This window comes from Plectropomus leopardus, chromosome 16 (genome assembly GCF_008729295.1).
Source record: "Plectropomus leopardus isolate mb chromosome 16, YSFRI_Pleo_2.0, whole genome shotgun sequence".
Taxonomy (NCBI): domain Eukaryota; kingdom Metazoa; phylum Chordata; class Actinopteri; order Perciformes; family Serranidae; genus Plectropomus; species Plectropomus leopardus.
This window is the reverse complement of record NC_056478.1, coordinates 24,375,299-24,401,757: the sequence shown is the minus strand read 5'-3', so window position 1 is coordinate 24,401,757 and position 26,459 is coordinate 24,375,299. Positions and strand designations below refer to the sequence as shown.

The window sequence follows — 26,459 nt, the reverse complement described above, 5'->3', positions numbered from 1 at the left end:
ACTCCTTCAGAAAGTTTTTCATAATATATATGAATAAATCTCAAACACATAGGAGTTCCTCAGAGAACCTTTAAAGGGACCACTGAAGTTTTCTAGAGAGCAGTAAGCCACACCTAAAATACTGATGTTCAGTTAGTTTTGCCTGAAATTTTAAGCAGCTCCAAGCAGAGCTGCATCTGCAGTAGCGTTTTCTAGTATCTGCAAGTCAAATGACGGCAGCAGCATTTTCTAAACAAACTCAAGTTTTGGATTTAAAATTTAACACTTAAATTTCACTCCTAAGCCAAAACATAAGCCACATTTGAGAACATTTTCTCTTTAGCTTGAACTTTAAACTTCACCAACTGTTGTGAAGTTGTTCATGTTTTCTTCATTTTGAGTCTATCAAAACAATTTACCAAAGATTTCAAAGTTTGTGTATGAAATGTTACAGGAAGTTAAACTTTCAAAACAACACTTTTAAACTGTTAAACTTTGTGTTGATAAAAATGTTATTAATGTTATCATGTTCCCTTTGACTGTTCAAGCAATTTGTTACTGCATTTTTAAAATTATTTGATTTTGTTTTTTCCTCCTTAAAGTAAATTTACATTGATATTACTGTTGTAACAAGACTTTTGTAAAGCTTCAGAAAAATGTAGTAACAATGCTGAGCTCTTGTATTTCTTTTTTTACCCTCTCATATTCTGAAAAGCACACAATGATAAAAATAATAACAATCCTATAAAACATATTTACAGAAAAACTACAATAAGAGTCAAGATATGAGAGGCACTCAAGGCTCCTGAGATTCAGAGGAAAAGACTAGATGCAGCAGCTCTGATGTTCAGAAACGCTTCATCATTTTTAAACTACACATACACAGTAGTTTGATTATTTGCTCATTAAATCTGAAGTTGTCAAGTGAATGCCAGGGACCTGAAAATTTTGGGATAGTTTAGATTTGAATGATTCTAATTCTGCTTATTGCATATTGTTGTAAAAACCTCAACAATAAAAAGAAGCCAAAATCTCTTGAAAACAAAAACCAGCTTCATTTTCAACAGATTCAAGCTGCCATAAAAGAAATTTTGAGGTATTTTTTTTGGAGGGGTTGAAAGGCCGAAAACACAAAAAATATTTGTTTCCATGCACAAGCTGAATGTTTTCCATTGCTTTCCCTTATTTTTGACACTCTGCAGAGGATCCAAATTTTGATACTGTAAGGTTGTTTTCATCCTTCAAAAAGAGTAATTGAAAAGTGTTTTCATTTACTGATTCCCAGTTTTCATATACATTAAAAACTGTTTCAAATTAAGAATTAGCGTAGATATTTTAATACTTCTTTGTAGCCATAGTGAATATTGTGATCACTGTTGAGTTTTTTTTACATACTTTTCAACAGCAGTATTGAAAAAGAAAATGTCCAAATTTTCTATGTATAAGCTGTTGAAGCTTCAGCAGCAAAATGTTCTTGTTCTTACGTGTCTTGAAGGCTAAAAGAACGGTTTGTTTCAGAAAAGAGTCTCCACGGTGGTTGCTCTGCTCTTTGGTGAATAAGCAGGATTTTCCAGCTCTAATAAGCCGACACTGATGACATCAGGCTTTGAAACGTCTTTTCAAATTGCTGTGAGTGACGTCACAGATGCTTTGTCAGTGTTTTCTTTCAGTCTTTGGATGGACCGAGTGAACTAATGAATTCAAAGAGAAAACATTTTATCCACCAAATTGTCTGTCATGTCCTGCACTGGATCCTAGTTCACCTCAAGCGATTCACAAAATGGATTATCACTCTAATGCTTATCAGTTTAATATTCCATGTTTAAAAAACTTTGCTACAGTAGTCACCAAAGTCAGTAGTTTTCATCCTGAGGGGACCATGAATGTGTGAACAAATTTCATCATCATTTATCATAAAGTTGTCGACCAACCGACAGCCCAACTTTGCCATCCATAGAGAAAGGCTACAAGCATGGATGATATTTTTACATTTTCAGTTACTCGGATCAGCATACAGTTTGTGAAAAATGTACTAACCTTGCATCACTGATGGATGTGGTTGGGTGTTCCACCTGTAACCTCACACCACAGTAATGTTATGGGGATCTGGACTACACCTGCATGGTGCCCACTGGAGATTGGCAACATTTTCAAGAGGTGATTATAGATATTCTTTTTAAAGTAGAAAAACTGAGCTTAATTTATATTTAATGTTCCAATGCTCCTTTATAAAACAGTTTAATGGAAAATGAAACTGACAAGCTTCAACATGGAATCTCCAGCATGAAGGTCATGGTGATACCTGACAAGTCTTTGGTTCATGTCTGTTATGTTTCGCTGTTAAAATTATTTGCTGAACGCCTTGAATTTACAACATTAAAAAAACCTGTAGACATCCTGATGATTAAGCTAAGAGTATACAACCTTTTTGTAGGAGGCAGATGAGAAGAATTTGCCTTATCTGATAAACTTTATGTTGTCAGTGGCTAAGCAGCCTAAGACGAGCCAGCCAGCCTCCGAGCAGCGACGTTGACTGTTTAGTTACAGCCAGAGGAGGAGAAACAGCAGCAGAGGTGGAGGCAGCAGACTTTTTGGATGCTGCTTCCTGGTAAGGGATAGTGGCGCTGTTGTGCAGGTTGGCGTTGATAAAGCACTGGCTGCCTCTGATGTGGTCGACACCGCGGACTGACGGGTGCCCTCGGTACGGCAGAGGGAAACATGGCTCCTCCTCTGTGATGGTGCTGATTCCCTCGTTACTCAGATATCTGTGCAGGATGTCCTGTCCTGTTGAGGAAACCAGACAGGAACAATGAGTTAACAATGCCCCTGTCCTTTTCTTTTATTAGTGAATCTCCAGGTTTATACTATTCTGTGTTTCACCTCAATGCTTTCAGATCTGAAAACTGTCCCTCGTGCGCACTGTTCCTATCTTTAAACTCAACATAGCTGATTTTCAAGAGGAAAGTAAGAGGGCACCAGGTTCAAAAGAAAAGGTGAAAAGATGTAGATATAAATATCATCTCTTGGAATAATCAAACAGTAAGGTAAGGCTAAGTTCTGTAATTTTGTCTCATTTGTTGTATGGCTTTTTTTTTATTCTAGTAACATTTATAGAAGTATTTACACTACTTCTATGCAGTAGAAAGATGCAAATGCTTTTCAAAATTGGTGCTACATTACAAGAGAGAACCAGACAAAAGGACTGTGTCATTTGCTTGACCAAAAGCAAAGAGGTAGAAAAAAAGGCATAACAACTAAAAAAAACTGAACTGCACAGGACCAATTAACACTCCCGCTGGTAGGTGATGTAATGCAAGCTTGGCAGTTTTGACACAGGAAACAAATATGTCAACAAATGATCTTATATTACAGTTAATCAGTAAGTTAAAATGTGTTTATGAAAACATTTTAGGTGACAAAAAGGCAATATGGTAACAGAATCTTCTTATATTTGATAAGCGCTGCCAACTTCGGAGTTTCTCTTGTTCTATGTCTTTACTCTTTGTGTCCGTGGTGGCGGGCATAGAAAACTGTGTAAGTACAACCTTAGGTTAAAGCAACAGCCCTAGAGGCAGCACAATTCTGCCGAATGATACAAAACACATCATGTATGTGAGATGAGAGATAAGCAGGGAGATCTGGGTGCTGTTAAGATGCAGGGAAGTTTACCACAGTTCAGTGACACATAATACCCATTTTACCCCATTTCCATGACTTTATTAAAAGAGCTTAAAATGGGTAGGACTTTATAATGATACAGCCATATGTAACAGGTCACGTCCATTTTTGGGGGGATAAAAAAATCAAAGCAGCTATGATGTCAACACAGTTTACTGTCAGTTTTGATTATTTTGTAAGTTTTATGTGTGTATTTGTTGCAATCAAACATTTGTTTTATAGACATGACTAATATTTGTTTTGCTACCTTGCCTGAACCTGAGTTTAAACGACACCTTATTACATATTTATGAGCACTTTTCAAAACAATAGCAAAGACAAAATGATTTCAAAACTTTTCCAAGACATTCTGCTAATTCCAAAATATTTCCAGGACTAAAAGACAGTTTTTTTAAAAATAATTTTATGACTTTTCCAGGTATTTCATGACCATGGGAACCCTAAACTACAAAAATACAAATTACAAGAAGCAGACTGACACTGAGTACATTTTAAGATTGTTTTTAAGGTGAAGTCACACGTAAATGACTCGACATGAAACATGACACAGGTGGCAGCAGTCGTGTTAGCGCTATTGTTAGTCTCAGTGGAAAACAGTCCAGCTCTTAATGTGTCTTTGTTCAACTGCTCTGACTTCCATTAACAGCCTGCTATCTTGGACAAACTGCCGACACACACATTCAGAAGCACACAGTTCGTTGCTGAAGGTGAAGTGCTGCTGAGCAGTGTCGATGCAACTGCAGCTCTCAGGGTTAATAATCAACGAGGTAAAAATTCAAAGCACGCAGCCCGTCCTGCCGCCGTTTGTCCCCAGCTCCTAATGAGGCAGACAGGCGACACATTACTGATAAGGGTTAGATTACAGGCGACAGCTGGAGCTCACCTCTCCTTCCCTGAGCCCCGGGTCTGGAGAACGGGTCGGCTGAAAATGACTCCACCGGCATGGAGACGGGCCGAGGTTTACCTGCAAATCGCCAAGACATACAAAAAAAATTAAAATATGCATGTAGATCAAAACAAATTTATTTCATTAACCTGAACAGCTGCAGTACCCACAGGAAACAACAAAGTTTGATCTTTTTTATGTTATCTGTCAACCGCCGACATTTTGTGATGACATTCAGACTTTAAATTTGATTATCTCACCATACCTATAAGCCATGGAAAAACATACTGCAATACTTTATGTGTTGATCCCGTTTAAATAGAAGAGAACGCCACAGCAAATGCACACGACAATATGCTATAGCACTTTCTCTAACTGTTTTGGTCAAAATATTACTCTCGGCCCATCATCACCAAGGGACACATACACTTTCCAAATACACCAGGAGGGGAAGAAATATTGATCAAACTTTCTCGATCTAAACAGACAAGAATGTATCACATCCTTACTTTTTTAAGGGCTGTTAAAGACTGTTAAAGCTAATGTGGGTAAGCATTTAAGTGTGTGTGTGTGTGCGTGCGTGTGCACTCACAGCGTGTAGACGAGCGCTGTCTAAGGCACACAGGATTTGGTTGGCTGAGTTCAGGTGGGGGAGCGTCGGGAGTCCTGTCGTCATCAACAACAGTGTAGCGACGCCGAGCGTCCGCGTCCAGACATGAATTTGGAGACTTTGGCCTCATTTTCACACCAGAGGACACGTTAATGTTTCCATCTCTTTAGAGAGGGACAGGACATAATGAGAAGGATTAAAACTCATTGCACCACTTCTTTTCTATTCCCAAAATATATACTTGGTTCGATTTTGTAAACTGGACTATGATAGTGTAATCAGCGACCAACTGAATCAATGTGGCACTCACAGTGGTACGTAAGGTGCTGCAGGGGGAGGAGGGACGTACAAATCCAATATGGTCGTCTTTCCTCTCTTCCCTGGAGCATCTGAGGTTTCTGGGTGTCGAGATCTATAGAAACCCGGAGCTCCCTGAGCGGTCTGGATACAAAATGAAAATCAGAAACACTAAATATGAAAGTATTTGCTTTTACACATTACCCTGCTGTTTCTATCTCTACTCAGTGTGTCTGTGGTATGAGGAGCGTTTAACAGCGTTTCTATCACACGGCAGAGGAAGTAACGACTCCTTTAATGGTGTTTATCATAAAACAACAGTAAGACGTTCCAGCTCGAGACGAGAAACAGCAGACGAAGCTGTTCTGTTTCCTTCCTCTCCTCCAAAGCTTCTGTACTTCAATAAACACAGGAACTTCACTCAGCTCCTTTTCTAATTTGTCTGTACAGCAAAAACATGTCTGAAGGAGTTCAAGATGCAGCTACAAATGTGTTCTTGTGCTGATTAAAGATCTATTCTTAACATCATTAATACAAACACACTGCATACAAACACCATCCTGCTGCTCAAAATATTTACTAGAGCACCAAATGTGAATTACTCCGCCACTGAAAATAGTCCCCAACAGATACACCATTTCTTCCTATTTGTTTACATATAAGACAACCAAAGTTTCAGGAAATCACTGAGAGTTTTTTTTTTAATTTGAAACTATATATTCAAAAACTGTTCAATCTTAAAATGACTAATGGTGTACTCTACATTAGAAGGTGGTGACCGAGCTGAGTACAAGAAGGGGAGATGGAAACGTTGATTCAAGATGACCTTTGAACCTAACGGCGGGAGTGACGGTGAGGTAAAGGCTGACTGACTTCAGATCTGTTTTGAAAGCCAAAAGTAGCAACTGAACCGGGCTGCCGAGGGCCATTTAAGACTCCTATCTTCACTAAACACACACATCCTGGACCTCTGTCAACACAAAATGCCTGAAGGCTGTCGAATCGTCACATTGTGGAGTAACGCATGAGTCACCTTCCCAGAGATGTTTGACATCAACGCAGCCTGATGCTTGGAGTGTTTCCTATCTGTTTTATTTTTTTCAGGAAAAGCTAATAAGGGATCCATTGTTCCCACACACCTCAGCAGAGCAGCAAACTGGGTGGCTGCTGTCTTTACTGGTTGCTCGAAAACAGAAACTAAAAGCTACGATGACAGGAAGAGAATGCACCAGAGGGACGCTTTATTTACTCAGAGAAAGGATAAGTAAAACAGTCTGCTTCTCTGTTATACAGTGACCCACAGCCGACAGCTGCTGGTGGGTTCAGTGTTTGGCTCATGGCAGGCAGAGGATTCAAAATGGCAACTGACCTCTCAATCAAACTTTTCTTTTGTATCTATTATACTTTTCCTTTCACTACTACACTATATGAGCAACCTGAAAGACAAGTTTTTATTTTTTATTCTCTCAGTTTAAATCTATGGAATGAGATTTTTAAAGCTAGAACCCCATAACAACATAAACATCACACACAAGTCATGTGACATAGAAAAACAGCTTAGCATAGAGTTGCAAATCACGACACCAAGCAATGTTAGCATTCATTTAGACCTTGACCTTTGACCCCCCAAAATCATAGCTAAGTCCAAGTGGACATTTGCAGCGAATTTAAAGGAATTCCTTCATTCCCAGACACAAGGTCACAGTGACCTTGACCTTTGACCACCAAAATCGAATCATGTCAATGTTGAGTCCCAGTGGATGTTTGAGATATTGCATTCACTAGCATGGGATGGGTGGAGGAACTGACGGAAAGCCCCGAAAAAGAAAAAGAAAGACAGACAGACAGACAGACAGACAGACAGACAGAAGTGTGAGGTTTTCTGCTGCATTTAGCAGCTCCACAAATGTCAGCTGTACAACTGCAGAACAACCTCCTGCTGTTGGTACTTCTATTAAAGAATGATAATAAAAAGAGTCAGGAGGAAAGAAAGAATAGGTCAACAGGAATTAAAATGCAGCTGCCAAAACTTCTGTTTCATGCTCTCGGACACTTCATCAGGGTGGATAGGGTGGAGCTCACCTGTACGAGCGGAGGCCTCCAGCGCAGGTTTTTCAGCGGAGCGGGAGCGAAGCCGCCACACATTCCAGACGGCCTCTTCTTCAATACCAAGACAACGCCTCCAGACTCTGCCCTCAGCTTCTCCACCAGGTGCTTCAACTGCCAGCCCACCTGCACCAATCACAGACCACGACCTCATGAACATCGTAGAGGGCGCTTACAGGACTTAAAACTTTAACCTTTATTACTTTCATTTATAATAAATAAATAAATAAATGAACATGTTGTTTAACAACCAATGGATGATCTATATAGTCAAAAAACTTGTTTGTTGATCAAATAAAAAGGTCAAATGAACAGTTCAACATTTTGGGAAATTTCTTGCAGTTTTTTCACTTCCAGAGTACAGATAGCTTTGATTGCAATCTTTCTTAAGCTTTAAATCTCATTAGCCACCAAGACGTCAACTTTTATCACAACTGAACCATGACATCAGTAAAGTTTTCAAATCTTCGTAGCTTTATGAGTATGAGCTTCAAATTTACTGTACATACATGAGTGGTATCAATCTTCTTATCTGACGCATAGCAAAAAAGCAGGTAAGTGCACTTTCAAAAATGTTTAACTAAGAGTGAACTTTTGACTCACCACGGTCTGTTTGTTGACCAGAACGACTTCATCTCCAGCATGAATCCTCTGGGTTTTATCCGCAGGAGACTGAAGGGCAGAATCATACTGTTTCACTTGTGTTAAAAGGTTAACTGATTACATTTAATTTCTTTACTCCAGTCCAGAAAACAGCAGATGTGATGAAGAACAAGCAGCACACTCACATTCTCTGTTGTTCCTGTGATGACGTGAAGCCCGTCGTATGTGGATTTGATGTAAATACCCTGAAAGATTAAACACACGTAAAGAAGTCAGTCTTTGACAATTTATATATGAATCTTCTCTATAAATAACTTGACGTGGTTTCTGTGTAATTCCTCTCTGCAGTGCTGGTTTTTCTTTTTAGACCTACATCTGTTTCTGTTTTGGACTCGGTGCTGATTGTGGTTCATGGTGCAGCACTAAAATACCTGTTAGTGTTTCCCGGGGGAAGTCGGGTTAGATTGTGGGTTTTTCTTTTTCCAGTGCTTGCCACTTATCTGACAGTGATGTCCCGCTGATATGGTCTGAATGTAAATGATGACGTCTGTCCTGAATGCTGTTTTAACTTATTCTCTGAGCTCACCAGTCCCTCTCCAGGCTTGACGTTGGTGATGTGCACCTCCTCCAGGCAGGACAGCTCGCTCTTTGAGGGGTCAGAGGTCACCTGGACCGTCTTCTCACAGATGGCGTTCAGGGCTCGGGACTGAAACACATAACATAACAGTTTTGATTCCCAAAATAAGATTAAGTCACACATGGAGCACAAGGATTTGTTGATTAATTGATTATTCGATTTATAAAAAGTAATCATCTATTCTGATAACTGATTAATGATTTAGGTCAAATTTTCACACCAAAATGCTAAGTATTTGATGTTTCATGGTTCTCAGACTTTATACTTTTGGTCAAACAGAACAAACTATCTGAAGACTGATGGGATTTTTTACACTTGAGTTGCAGCGGTATACCAGTTTTAAGATTTACCGAGGTATGACAATTGACGTTTATCATACTGTACACATTTGCTTATCTACCTTATTGGAAAAAAATCAACAAGGGAGAATCTCAACTTTAATTGAATTATTTTTTAAAAAAAGAAGACGTTTTACTCAAGTTTAAATTAGAATAAAATGTTTGTTTAATCTCCCAAAAGCCTTCTGTTTTCCTTTTCTGGCTTTAAGGGTCATTGCAACTGTTGATGACAATTATTGTGTAATACTGCATGCTGTGAGAGTTAAATCGTACCGTGAAAATTGCATATTTTATACTTTCTTATTATGTTTTTAAAATGAACGAGTAATCAATAAATAGGGAAACTATCTGCAGATTAATCAATAATGAAAATAACCTTCCTAACCAGTGTCTATTCATGCTGAAACTCTTCACAGCTATTTGTGCACTGAGAAAGTTTCACAGCCTCAGGGAGCCTTCAGTCAAGTTTTTAAAAGTCAGTTTAATTTCAGACTAACACATCTATCTCAATAAATTTCCTGATTTGACTGTATATAAAAAGAGCACGGTGATCTGATACCAGTTTTTATCTCCCATGATGATTATTGTCCATTCTGATGAGTCTAAAATGTTGCTGTTGTGGCACTAAAGCTGTCCCTGACCTCTGACCTCTCTGTGGAAAGGGGAGAGAAGAAATAGACTGACGAACCCCAACAAGATCAGAATATAACATCACATAAAAGCTCCAAATGCTGCATAGCTCTAGTTGTTGGTTTTGTTAAACAACAGACAAAAGGATCTTCCCGGAGCCTGAGGCCTACACAAACTGAACACAGCCTCATATTATCATCATTCTGAGGAGACACCGAGCCCTGAAGCGCAGCGGGGGCGTCTGAGCTCTCATGGGACACAGGGAGGTGATCAGGAAAAAACAAACGGGCAGGAAATTATAAGTAAACCAGAAAAACATGCTCCTCTGGAAAGTTAATTCCTTTTTTTCTTTTAATTTGAAAATGTTGGTGTTTTTTATTGCTTTTTTATAAATTACACGCTCATCTCTGGGACGGAGAGCTGTCTTATTACTGACTGTAAACAATTAGAAGCTTCAAACCCCCCTGTGTGTGTCAGTGGTGGTGGGGATTGTTGGAGGGAGGCTCCTGCTCCTTTGTCTATCTTTGCAGTGTTTTCCCTTTTGTCACCTGGACAAACAAACTGAACCGTCACTCTTACTGAGGAACTGAGACATCTCAAAATGTGTCACTACTCAAATTACTCAATATGCCGACAATGCTGTTTGTTGAAAGGCAATACGAAATGCTGAAGCATCAGCAACAGTCCTGAGAGCCGGTCTCACTGCTGCTCCAGAATATTTACATTTAGGAGACCAGGATGTACAGCATTATTAGTGATACAAGTGTTGACCTCTGCAACTACACTAAAAGATGATGTGTCATTAGAGGCAAGTCAGAGGTCATAAGGTCACATTAGAAGGTAGTCAGGAGGGAAAGTGTTTTAACATCGGCTGATGCAGTGTTCTGGGAACAACAGGACGACCAACAGGAAGTGTTATCTAAGACAGGAAGTAGATCCTGAGCTGAATAAACAAATCTGCGCACACGCGCGCGCGCACACACACACACACACACACACACACACACACACACACACAGTCAGTGAACACACATTTCCTTTTCCTGTCTTGTGCTGAGTGTCCCGTGATGTTCAATGTGCGTGTTTGTGTGTGTTTCCGATTAGCATCTCCAAACATCCATAGCAGAGAAAAAAGGAGAAGCAGTACTCACCACTTCCAGAATCTTCTCCTCTATCTCGTACACAGTGCAGTCCTGCAAATAAAGAGACAGACAGACTGACAGGTGGACTTCACACTGCAAGACTACTAACATGTCAATCCTAAAAAAAGACTACAATTGTCTGTATTTTTAATCAAGACAAGAGACAAATTCTGTTTATGAAATAAAGTGACTCTTACATTTAAGACACTAAATTGAATTCATACAGATAAAGAATAAAACACTTTTGAAATACAGACAAATGAACCGAATGATGTCATTAATTTCTTGATCTTGCCTCTGATTTTGTGATTTTATTTTGAAGAGGGATGAGACACAGGGACAGATGACAACATTCTGGGCTAGATAATAGTTAAAGAAAGTCACATGACAAACTTTTTGACCCCACAGACTAATGGTTTCATCATTTGAAAGAAAAGCTGCACAGAAAAACAATTTTCAGTCGACATCATACACTTAAAGTAGAAATAAAGATGTTATATAGAAAGAGCAATGCAGTGGACAACAATCAGACAATAATGCAGGGAGATCAAATGTAAAATGTTACATTTTATAGGAGGGGGAATTTGGACTAATGGCTGCAGTATTTCTAATTCTGAATGCATTCACTCTTGTTTACAGGAATGCACGTAAACAAACACGAGGCGTTTTCTATCTGATGAGATGTTGCAGCCTTAGCTGAGGTTAGGAATTATATAACATCCAAGTCAGAAAGATAAAAACCCAGTAAGTCATTTAACAAAAATGATGTTCCCTCAAAGACTTTTTTTGCTCTTTGAATAAAATAATACATTTAACCACTGCATGACAGACAATATCTAAAACTTGTTTCTCAAGTTGCTACAAGATGGTAGGCAGTAACATTTGTCCAGGCTTTTTCTGATGAAAAAAAAAAAAGGAAAAAAAAGCTCCTCAAGCACCACAGGAGAAATTCTGCAACTGTTTTCAGAACTGACAAGTGAAATGTTCTTCATGAGTAAAATCCTTGGAGAGCTTTGACTGATTTCTTGAAAGAATGCCTTCTTTACTGTAATCTGACTCAAATGTCACGATGAGATCCTACATGAGAGGCAACAAACTGGGTGCAGATTTTCAAATCGTACTCAATATAAAGCATAATATACTACTCACTTCAGTGGAAATAAGGAACATGGAGATAAGAAACAAAGCAGTTTAGCCCACCTTTGGAAATATTTTCAGGTGAATTATAAGTGAATGATGGGAACATTAGAGTCAGAAAGCATTGAGAGACGCATTGTTGGTTCTGGTCTTTTTTTATGGGAATTGTTGAGAACAAGAAAAATATTAAATTAAAAATGTTTTGCCTGATATAAAAGAGGTAGACTTCCCCATCTCATCAAATGAGGTATCTTTCCTTTTCAGAAGCCTGTCTGTGTGAAGAACTGAGTGTGGGTAAACAGAGAAAAAAGAGAAAGGAATCAACGGGAAAGCAAATATTTGAGAAATGACAGCCTACATGAGAGTGAAACCAGAGGGAGGGACCACAAACGCCTCCCAGAGACACTGAGAGGATTCCTCCTGCGGTCGGTGAAATAACAGCTCCCTGCAAACGGGCTGACAGGATGATTGCATGACAGCACGGCGGGGCGACGCCTCAGCGCTGCACAGAAACATGCAGGGAGGTGACACGCTGTAAAAAATGTCTGACTGCATCTGTGAATCCTGATAACCTACTTTCCAAATTTCACCTGTGCTTTGTTTTGGTTAGGAATCTGACTTTTTGTCGATATTGGAAACACCTGCCATATCTTATTTTTATTATTTTACCCTCCCTAAGTGACTTGTAAAGTTATACATAATAAATGTCTCATGAATGCTGCTGTGTGTAACCACAACTTTGAAGTCTTTTATTGGCTAAAGCAGGTATCATGTGATCTGCCATTGTAACAAGATTTAAAATTTTCATTAATGATTAGATGTAAAAATTGCGTGAAGCTCCTTTAAGTACTTGAAGGACAAAGCTGGTGATAAAAGATTAAGCCGTTAAAATGTAAAAATTCTCTCTAGTTTTGGTAACACGGATATCTGAAAGAGAATCATCATCAAAAGGACTTTGCACTTGTAAACAGGAGATATGTGGTTCATTATCATCAAAGCCTGTAAATAAACAGTGTGAGGGGTCACAACAGGAGAAGTCACGGCCTTCTTTCGGTCTCTGATGTCCCCTTAACATTCGAAAACATCAGAGACTTTTAAGAATCAGAGTTGCTAAAGATTTTGTTGAAAAAGTTGAGTTGAGCTTCACTGACCTTCTGGACGGTGGAAGTGAGCTCCAGACAGAGCTGGATGATTCTGCTTTTGGTGGAGGTGAAGTCGTTGGCGCTCGTCAGAGGAGTCCTGGAAAGAGAGAACAGTGGTTTTGTTACAGTGAGGTGACCTGCAGTAAAACCACGAGCTAGCGCTGATACTGTCAGGAGTCTTTGTGATCAGGCTCTGAATGTATGTTCTGTTTTGCTTGACCAAACGCATTAAGACCGATGTCTTTTTCAAATATTTAAACACTTAAAATGAGTAACACACCTTGCCAGGTATTGCTCGTGGTTTATGTTTTTGCGACAGGATGTTCTTTTTTTAAAACAGCCATGATGACTTAAAAAAGGGTCTAATGTATTTAAACACATTTCCCCACATTTGTTTTGTGGTACTAACAGTGCATCAAAGTTCAACAAAGTGCATGTGTCCCGAAGACAAAGGCGTGAGCTGTGAAGAGCCAATCTTTCTTATTTATTATTTATCTTATTCTTATTTGTTGGACATGTTATGCCTTTGGGAGGACAATAGTTGGATTTGGACTGGTGACTTTGCAGATTATGGTCAGTGTCTAAACCCCAAAGCCACCGGAGAGCCCCTCTCCTCACGCTTTTTACTTTAGGAAAGATCTGAGGAAAACATCTTACTCAAAGTCAGTGCTGCTGACCACCACAGCAATAGAGCTGCAACAGTTGATCATTTTGTTGTCAACTATTAAATTAATTGCCAACTAATTTGATGATCGAGCAACCAATTTTGGATAATTCTTTAAGGAAAAAAAGGAAAAATTCTTTGCTTGTGATTTGGAGGCTCAAATAATCCAGCTGTACCTGTGAGGTCCTTTAAATCAACATTTTATATTAAAATTTTCTGTCGTTACCTCATCGTCACTTTGCAACTAAAGGTAGTGAACATTAATTGGACCTAGTGCCCTCGTAGCCTCCGAGGGATGATTACACATCTCCATTGAATCTTTAAGTAGAAATCTGAACCCCATTACACTCTTAATTATTTGCATTCGATACTAGACTCAAATTCAATGAAATGCTATCAAGCCACATCTCAGCGGTGTGTGCATAATTTGACACACGACAGATGTCAGGTGTATTATGGGCGTCAGTGCAGAAACTTGTCAGTGTTTGTGTTTAGCAGCTGCAGAGAGCAGGAATGTTCTTCAAGCTGATACAAGCTGAGAAAAACCTGAAGGAGTCAAACAGCAGACAGAGAGACGCACTGACAGCTGACAGACAAAACACACGTTTACAAGCACTAGAACTGCTGGAGTCACTACGTGTGCGAGAGTGAGAGTTTATGGGATGGGTGCATTTTCTTACACTTTGTTTTTTCCTCTTACACACCTACAGAAACAGAAAACTCCCACAGGCAACTTCAGATGACACAAGTCTGGTTTAAACTCTGCAACAATATGTGTCACCTGTCTAGCCAGGCCAGCAGACTCTTGGCTGCTCCGATCAGCTCAACCACAGCAGTCAGGAACTCGTTGGAGGGCTGATGGGAGATTTTGCTGTGGTAGGCAGGGTTCTTTCTACGTTGCGTCACCGCGCTGTTCAAGTTGTGGTGCGCCGCTCTCATCTTTCCCACCAGAGTCTTCAGGTTGTCCTTCTCCACACCATAATTCTGTCCAAAATAATAAAATAATAAGTCAAGTTTTTGTTACATTTTAAACATAACCAGTCCATATATACAAATATTATTTGTTAAAGTTGCTGTGGGTATATTTATTAAAATTAGGAGGGATCTTTACATCTAATCTAATCTTCACAATTGATTTTAAAGTGCTAAATTTTAAATTTGACTGATTTTAGAACATTTAAATATATGACACACAGAGATGTTGCAGATCAGGAGATTCTCATGCCCCCTAATTAATACTGACCCCCCCCACCCCAAACCAAAACACACACACACACACACACACACACACACACACACACACACACACACACACACACACACACACACACACACACATTCCTAAAACCCAGTCACCATGACGATACTCTGACTAAAACAAAATAGTCCACACACCACCTCCAAGTCACTCAAACTAAATCCGAACCCAAAGTAAGCTGGTGTGACAGCTAAAAGAAATGTTGATGATCAGCAATTGTGATAGATTCAAAAATGTATTTACAATAAGAACTTGGTTTGGCTACCACAGACAAAACATAAACATAAACAAAACATTTTTTGACTTGTTAAGAAATATAAGAGGCAGAGTAAGAGATGATGCTGGAACATCTCATGCTGTTGTTCACTGCATAAAAATGGCCGTTTCAAAACAAGCACACCCTCAAACAATGAATGAATCAATCTGTTTATCAATCAATAAATGTCTGAACTTTAACAGAACACAACAAGTGAGGTCATAAGTTAATCAGGACAGCTATGATTTGACCTTGACCCTAACTTCTGGATGAGTCTTTCAAACTTATAAGTTTCTAATGGATCTATAATTTGTTCATTTAGCTGACTGTGCGAACACGCTGGCTGGCCCGAGGCAGCCCAGATGTTTGAGGCATTGTGGCACTCAGAGCCAATAAAAACATCTGCAGCCAAACTGACATTTCATCTGTCGGCTGACTGCACTGTGAAAAAAAACAAAACCCCCACATATATCCATCTGAACAAAACATGACACCTGGCAGAGTCCAAATCATGTTACAGGTAAACTTTCAAATAATGCTGAAGCCAAATGATCACATATGCCAATCAGAAAAATGCTCTGAAATGAAGTTAGACCTCTGTTGAAGTAAAACAGGCAAATCTGTCTGTTAATCCGACTAAACACACATTTGAGTTTTACTTCAGTTGGCCGAAGATCCAAAGACATAATTATAAATAACAAGTTGTACTGAAAAACTGAAGATTTTAACAGAAACACGCCACTAAAGCTGCAACTTATCATTATTGTCACTGTTGATGACAGAACTTTTTTTCCCGATTAATTTATAAAATGCTAGAAATGACTAAATTAATAAACCAATTACTAATTCTGACATTCAACTAATCAATTAATCAGCTCCGTTCATACCAGAATGCTTTAATCAAGAATAAACCTGACTAAAATTATACAAAAACACTTCTAACTGTTCTGTTTGTCACATTTGAACACTCTTTAAAGTCTTAATACAACACCAAAATGTTTTTTTGTATAATTAATTATTCAATACTCATCAGAAAAAGACAAAACAATACTTCAAACTCAATGCACCACTTTGAGAACAAAACAAGTAGGAACTGATGGTGAAGCTATTTTGAAATCCTGGTCTGTGGGTCTAAGCTTACTTAGCTTAGCATGTAATGTAAGGAGATTTATTTATCTTCAGTAGCCCTTTTGCAACACAAAAACACTCATGTCGTTTAGATTGCTTAGTTAACTGCGCAACTTTTGGGGCTGTATTGTTAAGTAAGCAATCCTAACAGCATGACTTTGTTCTTTTAACTCTCATAATAAAGCTGCAGTGTTTGAAAGTGTCTCCTGCTCCACTGAATGGGTCTCAGGTGGAAATCTGATCATCTGACAGCCAGTGGAAACTGCTGCTGGAACAAAACTGCAACGGCTCTTCCTCTCCTGTGTTTGAATGTGTGTGTGTGTGTGTGTGTGTGTGTGTGTGTGTGTGTGTGTGTGTGTGTGTGTGTGTGTGTCAGGGGAAGGGTGGGGGGTCTTTCTGACAGGTGGGAGGGGTGACATCTGTTTCCTGCTCCACACCAGAGAACAGTAAATTCAACTCTGTGCTGCAAAAATATCCACAAAAACGTCCCCTGACCTTCAATTGAGTTTGACAGGAAAACTCTCCCTGAAACACTGGAAATGCTGCTGATGAAAGATCTATATTCATGATTCTCTTCAGTGTGATGTCATGTCCAAATTCTGAACTTGGGTATCATAATGACACCATTGGTCGTTCCATTCACTTAGGAAAATCAAAAGCCCTGGAAAAATCGAGTTAGTGAACATTGAGTTAAGAGGATTTTGTCACAGAGGCGTCAAAGTTTTTCAAGTTTTTCAGCCTTAACTTTGGCAAATGGAGTTGCACTTGTATAGCTCCTTTCAACCATTTAAAGTGCTAAAGCACTACAGAGCCACATTCACCCATTCACTGTTGAACTTTCAAACACAATGACAAATTGCAAACTGGGGTTCAGTATTTGGCCCAACAAAACTTTGACTGTCAATTGTCCAATAATTAAACAACCCACTCTGTATCTGAGCCACAGCCCCCAATAAGTTCAATGATATCTATGCTACATTCATAAAAGGAACCTATTATGCTTAATGTTATTTTCTGTCATATATAGAATGTTACAATGTTGAATGTTCATACCAAATGTGGCCAAAGTTTCAAATAATGAGATAAACACAGGGAAAAGCATTCCCTGTGAGCAAAAACACCTGGCTTCTGACCGTTCTGAATACTCTGTTTCCAATGTTTTTTCTTACTTTAACAACAAATTTCTTTATATTATCACCTGTTCTGGACACACTACTGCAAGTGTTTACATTACATGCTACATGTAGCTACATGCTAACAGCTATCAGCGAAATATGCAATCTTGGTTGCTGAGGTCATTGATTTTTCCCCAATTACACTTCATATTTCTGCTGGAACATGTCCAATTGTGTTTAGATTGGTGATATTTAACAGTCGAAAGCTCTGTTAAACATAGTCATTTCTCAGCTGCAAGTATATTGCTACATGCACCTACGTGCTAATGTCAGGGAAAAATGTACTGTCAGTACTCTTGGTTACTGTTGTTGTTAATTTCTCCCCGATTATAGTCATGGTAGAAAGTGCAGTTTGTGTTTTTTGAGCATTACAACACGTACTCATTTTCTAGTTGAAAATTAAAATGCAAGTATGAACCTGAAATTGAGCATATAAGGTCCCCATTAAATGTAATTTAAGCTGCTCATCAATAAGAGAAAGAATTAAGAAAGAAGGATGGAGAGAAGAACAAAGGTGAAACTAAATATACATATCCGCTAAATATGGAACAATCTGAAACAGGATTAAAAACACATATACAGAAATGTCTTATGGGAAATAAATAACCCAAACTGGTAACTTTACCAGATTATATTATGTTCATGTGGAACACTGGTCATTGTTTTGATGCTCTTTAACCTTTAATCTATTTGGTTATTTTTCAGTGTAACTCTGTGCCATAATTATGAAGTTTGGACATTTTACCACGGTCCACAGATATGCAGGTAAGCTAATTTTACAAAAAGGGGAACCTCACTTTTTGACCTCTGTGTTCATGGCATAGACCGGAGGCTACTGACTTCTGACTAAAACTGCTACTGACTACTGACCTAAACGGAAACACAGAAATAAAAACTGAAATACAGAACTGACTACCTGGACTACAGTAAGAACCAGAGGAACCGTTAGCTTGCGTTGATCTGCTTTATTTCAAGATAATGTCACCATTTACTTCCAGCAAGCTGAGTCATATCAAAAAACAAACTTATCTCAGCCCATTAGCACATTTTTCACGCACTGATTAAATGACTGACAACTTCTGGGTAAGTCCCACACTGCAAAAAAAGACCCTTTTAACCATCTTTCATTCTTACACCTAAAACAGTGTAAAGGGATTTTAGAATGTGATTCCCTGAAGTAATCTGCATTTACCAAGCTTTATCACAACTTTAAATTGCAGCATTATGTCTAATAACTGTCTCTGTGCTCCTTTTATTTTCACTGTTTGTCAGCGGTGACAGCAGAGTGTCAGGCTCCATTTAAAAAAGCCTGCTGGTTCCCATTCAGTTCAGTTACACCATGAAATCTCAGCACTGACTGTAAATCCTCCTTTTCTCTGTGACACAGGCAGTCAGAGCTCATAAACAGCTGACTGAGGGGCTCTGTCTGCAGGACAACACTTTTACTGGTTGAAACAGGAACTTTGCTGGTTGAAAGAAATGCTTGGCTCTTGACATGATGTGTTTGGAGGTCAAATACTGCATCTTAAACAAACATTTTAAAAATATAATGGCATTTTGTGAAAATTTCTTTTTTTTTTCTCTTTAAAATTCACAACTTTGCTCATTTTGGCAAAATATGTTAATTTCAGAGCAAACTGCCATGTTTAATTTTAATGTGGTTATTCATGTTTTAATTTCTAATGTTTAAAGACAAGCTGTGATAAACCTGCAGTGTTTTCGTGTAATCGCTTTGGTTTTAGGAACTCATACCTTTTTTCCACACAAGTATAAAAAACGTTTGGTAAAGGACGTTCAGAGATTTTCAACATATTTTAGTTTCAGTCTGAACAATAAAACACAGCATTTGCATCTGCAACAAACTGAGTGAATGGACAATTGCTTTTAAACTTATTTAAAATGAAAATCAGTTCTCTGCAGAAACATTTGCAACAATCTTTTTTTTTTTTTTTTTTTTTCCAGTGTAGCAGAATTCAGCCCAGCAGTGTAGGCTTATTGCCAGATCTGATAAAGATTTAACAGAGTGCATTTTATTTACATCAGCACATTCTCTGGCATGAGAGCCAGGACCAGTATAAAGCTCTGCAATCGGACCATGTGATGGACTTGGAGCTACTTTTTTTTGCTCAGATTGGACACATTCATGTATTTAGAAAAGTTTTCGCTGCTCTGAAGCTGTTGGCAGCAGGACAGCTTCATTAAGAGACCAGGAGTATTAATAATGGTACTTTTTGGGTGAAGAAGTATTGTGATCCTTTTAATTAGTGAAACTAGTGATACCACACTGTAAAAACATCAGTACAAGTATAGGCCCCGCATTCAAAACCTTACTAAAAATGTATGAAAGTACTTTTATAGTATTCACTGTGTAGTACAAAATTCCCTGTCCCTGTTTTACTATTATATATGATTTTTCCACCTTTAACAAGTATGTAAACCTTTGAAACCTGAGCAAATTAGTGTGATGTCTTTCAAAAAATTGGGGAAAAAGCAATGGGCAACTTGGTAAGAAATGTTCTATGAATTTCAAGTAAATTTAGAAAATTATTGGTGAAAAAAAAGGAAAAATGTCTGGGGAAAAAAGAAGGAAAACTGTAATATATATATAAGAATTAAATATTTAAAATCATATAGAGAACAGAATTACAGAATTTTTATAATTTTTTTAAGGACTTTTTCCAAGCTTTGTTTGCCCTGCCTTTTTTTTCCCAACAAATTGATCATACATAATTTGATGAGCATCACCATGCTAACTGCAGATGTTACAGCAATTCTAGTGGCTTCTGAGGTCTAAAAAAATTCAGATAACTCGCTGCAACTTGAGGTCAGCAGTGTGTGAAGCTGCTTTGTGCTGCTTCAAATATTTTTTGGGGGTGTAACAGAACACAGATGTTTGAGTTTGGTACAGGACTTAGAATAACTACTGTCTCAGCATGTGGTGAACAGAACTGCAAGATTCACCCTTAAAGCTTTGGTGGTTTGTTGGTTGTTGACTGTTTGCTTCATCATGCTCCTCAGGTGAGCCCAACCCATACAGGTAGAATCACCAGTACAATGAAAACCAATGAGAAACCAGTAAATTATAGTGGTTCTGAACAATGAGAGGATTACACAGAAACGGTAAATCAATACTGTAATAGCCAACTTATGTAACAGTGTTTGTCTGTAAACAGCCACATTAAATATATCAGCTCATTAGTGATGGCAATATAGAGAGACAGTCTGTAAGCAGAGTGAGTCACATACAAGCAGCTTCTAACTACATATTCAAACAGAGAAAAAGACACCACCAAGAGCCACAGGAGTTTTTATCACTGTGGATCTGTGTCTGCTGTTCAATAGCACATTGAGTTAAGCATAATATAATCAAACCTTAGTGCAGAAAGAAGCATTTTGTGTCTCTCTTCAGAGTCAGAGCAGGGTTTCCCATTTGACTACTGACTGCACCACACTCTTGGAGCGGATGTTCCACACAGATGGAACAGTAGAACGTCAGTTGTGTTGAAAGTGAAAAAAGTTAAAAGTCAAACTTCATTCTGCGAGGTCTAAAAGTTTCCTTTCACTTACTGCTCCTTTCATCCTTCGATCTGATCAAATCAGTTCTGAAGGGATCAAGGATCAATTATCCAACCTGTGTGTCACAAACTGCTGTTGAGAAAAAGAAGAACTCCTGGAGTGCTCTGCCTGTGCTGCATTCACTGACCCACAAATGTATCCAAATTTAGAGAGGGGACACAGAATGATAAAAAGGGACACACATCAAAAAATAAAAAAGAGAAACTTAGGTTTTCTGTTTTCATGTCATCCTCCCACCTCCTTATACAAACACATGCGGTCTAAATCTAGGAAATAGTGGTCAGAGTCACATTTTAAACACACTGTTTGCTTAATAGAAAAAAAGATGCACCTTATGACTTAAGACCTCACCTTATACTTCTCCTCGGAAATATTAAGCTATTAGGGTACTTTAAAACTTAAATGCAGCATATATTTCTAAAGTTTTTATAGAATTTAACTCTTCCATTTCTTGAATGTAAAATTATCTCTGATGTCAACTGCTTAAAACATCCATAAATCTGCTTAGCAATCACATAAAAACAGACACTCCAAAACTTGCCCGAGGATAACCCCCTTATTACCATTTCTTCAGTATCAAAAGTAATCCAGTAACAGTTGTCTGTTTCCATGGTTACAGTGCAAACAGGGACTGCAGACAGCTAATCTAGCCTGATTTTTCACAGTGCAAATTGACTAGAATGTGCACAAATACAGGCTCAAAAAAGTTGTAGCCCAAGGCTCACTCACTGTCGCCATGGCAACATTACACACATAAACATACATACTGAGTTGTGGATTTTTTTTTATGTCACTCCACTAATATACATCCCAAGGAAAGACCCTGACAGTGATGAAGTTTCCTTAAAGATGTGATTGCTTACTGACCAGTGCGCAGAGAAGATCCACGGCCTCAAGCACCAGCTCCTGGTGTCCGACCCGCGACACGCCCAGAGACAGCAGCTCCTGGTGGGACATCCTGAGCAGCTTTTCCCCATCCACCTGCTGGCGCTGGAAGGACGGGATGTACTGCTGAACGCTGTCATCCAGACCTAAAGGGGCAGACAGAGACACAACACACTGAGAGGGGACACTGAGGTGGGAGTAAAGAGAGAGACATGACTCCCTCAGCTTTATTAGAACATTTCTGTGCTTTTCTAGGTTATTTTGAATTTACTGACTGCATTAAACTGGCAAGAGAGGAGGAACTTGACAAGCATCACACACGTGTGAGAAAGTAAACGATACCAAGACAGAATTTTCTTTCAGCAGCTGAGTTTCAGTGAAAGTCTGTTATGATCCATTCAAGTTTGACAGCAAACAAAGCTGCTGAGTCAACAGTGACTTATTGACTCTTCCTGCTGATCCATCACAGCTAACGCCACGCTGCCACCTCACCACACCTCCCCTTTCACACCGAAGGTCCTCGGTTTGATCTCTTATATTCATCACCATCTAATCTACTATCTCTCACTGGTGATCAGTGTTAAGGTTTGACTCAACATTACAGTGAAACTCCAGCTTTAGCTACCATGTCTAGGTTTCTAAATGTATTGGCTTTAAGTAGCATCTGTTAGAGGGTCAAAAAAACTGTCATATCATATATGTCATAAAGTTTACAAAAACTTTAAAACTTAATCAGAGACAACTCAATAACATCCACTTATTTTTAAAGGTAATTATTGAATTTCAATGTAAAACAAAGATGTCAAGGCTAAGTTTATTACAACAATAGAACAGAATATATCTTTATTGTCCACCAGGGTGGAAATTTGTCAACCACCCTGACTCCTGTCAATTAACACTAAATGCACCAATGTTCAGATATTTTTGTCCATCAATAAATCCATCCTGCAGGGCTAGCAGATGAGACCCGGACCATTCAGGCAGAACCCCTGATTCAATCCCTACGACCTCATGTGACTGTGAGCGAGACATCGCCAGCTCCAGTGGCGCCTCTCTATACCCGACCCTGAACTCTGACCTGTGACCTTTCTCTGAGAGTAGAAGCAGCGGGAGATGAGATAAAAGAGTTCTCACCGCTGGATCAATAGAGAAGCATCAACCAATATTCAGCACGAGTCTACTGATGCACATCAGTAAAAGCAGACAAAGTGTTCACCTCGGGGGTACTTGGATGTGTTTGGTTTGTAAAGGACTGAAACACCTACGAATATTTTGCAGGCAGACTCTTTTTTTTTCACATTTCAGCAGCTCACATTATTGATTAGAACAAGAATTCATCTTAAAATGTAAAATGTGCTCTATTTATTGTAAACGCTGGTTCAGTGATTCTCTATTTAATATGTTAAAACCACTGAAAAACTAGAAACAAACAAAACATGATTTTCACATTTTAATAATTTGGTTGATTGATCAAAATATTTTAAGCAAAAATTCTAAAAGAATGGGATTATTTGCTGGTTTTCTATAGTTGTGAATTTCTTATCTTTTGGGTTTTTGACAATTAGTTAAATAAAACACACAATATTACTGAATTTTACCTCAGCCAATGGAAACACGTGATGGACAGTTTACTGACCAATCAATTAATTACGAAAATAATTGGCAAGATAAGTTGCAGCCCTGGTTGCATTCACTCCTTAATGCAGCTAATTAGTACACCAAACTGCCTCATATGTAAGTTAAAAGTTAAGAAACGGCACCACCGTTACATTAAGACACTAAAATAGCATTTCAGCAAGGACAACATGGAATTTATTACCAATTAGTGATTCACTTACAAGCTGACATTTATACATACTAAACTGTTCAGAGCAAGGTTTAATTCCACTCTTGCTGAGTAACCCTAAATTAAAAATACATGCTAGTTTGCAAAAGCTTGTGCAGTGCCTTGTCCACCAAATGGCAGATGTTTTGAAGCTCTTCACGGCGGGCCGGATCAACTGGCCAACAAAATGCCTGAGCTGGTGTGAACAGTGGAGAAGAAAACAACTGCCCCTGCATGTGGTCATTAAAGTGTCTTGAGGAAACTCCGTGACTCCAGTTTGTCTTCAGGCGGACACGCAGGACGACAGATGGCCGACAGTCACGCTGACAGCAGGGAGGAAACATTCCTCTTTAACTAACTGCTGATGTGACACCTCTGTGTTGTCAGCAGCTCAATTCACTGACACCAAGGAGCACTGTGAGACTTTTTACAATGAAGAACCAATCATGTCTTTATGCTCAAAATTTAAAATATGGCAGAATAACAAATTAACCTTTGTTTGGCTCCTAATTAACACTTTGGTCTTTGGCAACTTATCAAACAAGTGAAGTAAGTCATCTGCATTGGTCAATTAATTGATAAATATAGAAAGACAAGATAAACCCACAACTTTGACAAGCACTAGATCATTGAAGTCATTTTTGCCCCCCTTTAAATGTCACTTTTGTATCTTTTCTTTCTTATGACACTAAAACCAATATTTTAGTGTTCTGGTCCGTTGGTCGGACAAGAAAAAAGATGAAAAGAAGATGTCACCTCGGGCTCTGGGCTTGTGATGGATTTATTTATTTATTTTTACGGCAAAAAAATAAGGATAAATTAATTGCAGCATTAGTTGCAGCCTTAGCGTAGTGGACCTCATTTACAGCAACAAACAAGGATTTATTATAGATCGATCATTCGATTAATTCATTACTAAAAATTAAGAAATAAAAGTTACAACTTCAAAGTTTTTCAAAGTGGTACCATTAATTTACTGAAATTAGATAGCAGATTAGTAGATTTATCTGTTTATAATATTTTTAGATCATGTTTTAACCTATTTTGACAGTGTTTGTAGTTGTGATGTTTAAGTTGTGCGACTGCGATGTACTGTAGTTTGTGTATAGCCTAACAATAGCTTTTTGCTTCTGGCAATTTCATTTAGACTTCAAAACACACAAAAGTGGTGTTCATCTGTGAAGATTAACATGCTAAAGAAAACCTCTCAATCTCATAAACTTGTGTTCGTCACAGAGCTTATTTTTGGTGATAATCGCAAATCCCATTCAAAAATCCCATAAGGTTTTTGACGAGGGAACCAGTTCGATGCTACCTTCCTCGTTGGCCAACAAAAATACTTCATCCCTTCACCACTCTGTTGCAGCTACCTGTTTCTGAAAACATTTAAGGATGAAAATAGGCATTGCAGTAACAGAATCTTGGGTAATATTTTATCAGCACTTCCTGGTTTTACCATTTGATAGGATTTTTTTCTTTCAGCCTCCACTTTTACAATACAGGACACAGTTTGATGCTCACTTCTTGGGGGGAAACTACCCACATTGCTATGATAAAAAAAACAACTTGAAAATCTGAATTTTTTAGAAATTATTTTGCTTTTTTATTTTCATCTTAACATTGAGCAAAAGACAGCATATTAATATTAGCAGCCCCGAATTTACACTACAGATTTCCTTCTTAACTAGTTTGTTTTGTTTTTTTGTTCCAGTTTAGCTGCTGCCACAAACTTGTGACACAAGTCAGAAAACGTGTTCTGCTCCTACATGTCCCCGGAGAGATGCCCAGATGCAAACTTTCATTATATTCCCAAACTTCCACAGAAAGATTCTCTGATAACTCCCTGCCTCAAACACACCCCTCTAAACTCCATAATGGAAGATTTGATGGTGAAAATGCAGACACATTTCAAACAAAACTCTTTTCAGTGTTTGTCAGAGCTGGCGAGAGTTTGTGGTTATCAGGAATGTGTTGGCGACAGCCTGGATCACATTACTGACACCCGAGGAGGCCGATAATCTCTCAGCGGCACAGCAGGGTCGGCTAAATGTCACGCGACAGCCAAATCACCTGCTAATGAAAGCATGACAACACCAGGCAAAGCCTCCCTACGTGTCCACATTCAACAGCCTCAACTGTTTGCTCGAGTCATGGACGTTTATCTTTTCTTTTTTTAAATAAATGAAAGTACTCTCATCAGATCTGTTTTCAATTTGGTTTAAAATAAAACACACTAAAGATGTACATTTACACTGTGGAATAACCTGAAATATAAAATGACAATGTTTCCAGAGTCCGGCACAGTGCCAGCATCCAGAGCTGGATCCAATGTTCTCGTGAGAAATAATATGTCATTAATTTATGTGACAGTTGAGGCATTTCTCTCATTCCACATTTTGAACATTGCTGTTGGGTTTGGCGCTTGGCCCACACTGTTGGAAATTGGCTTCAAACGTCTGGCAGACGTTGGAGGAACGAGCAGGATCACCACACTGAAATACTGCTGA

General features: G+C 38.6%; 1 protein-coding gene across 1 annotated transcript in view; it reads right to left on the bottom strand.

Moving 5' to 3' along the window:
- Window positions 1-26,459, bottom strand: part of cnksr3 (cnksr family member 3) — a 51,306-nt gene that overhangs the window by 10,592 nt on the left and 14,255 nt on the right. Inside the window, exons 2-13 of the mRNA XM_042503961.1 lie at window positions 22,110-22,273; window positions 14,631-14,833; window positions 13,195-13,282; window positions 10,916-10,957; window positions 8,746-8,865; window positions 8,345-8,404; window positions 8,160-8,228; window positions 7,533-7,682; window positions 5,464-5,594; window positions 5,136-5,317; window positions 4,541-4,621; window positions 2,467-2,763 (exon numbers count right to left, since the gene is read on the bottom strand). Of these exons, the coding sequence (XP_042359895.1) occupies window positions 2,467-2,763; window positions 4,541-4,621; window positions 5,136-5,317; window positions 5,464-5,594; window positions 7,533-7,682; window positions 8,160-8,228; window positions 8,345-8,404; window positions 8,746-8,865; window positions 10,916-10,957; window positions 13,195-13,282; window positions 14,631-14,833; window positions 22,110-22,273 (1,587 nt within the window). The remainder of the gene's footprint in view (window positions 1-2,466; window positions 2,764-4,540; window positions 4,622-5,135; window positions 5,318-5,463; window positions 5,595-7,532; window positions 7,683-8,159; window positions 8,229-8,344; window positions 8,405-8,745; window positions 8,866-10,915; window positions 10,958-13,194; window positions 13,283-14,630; window positions 14,834-22,109; window positions 22,274-26,459) is intronic.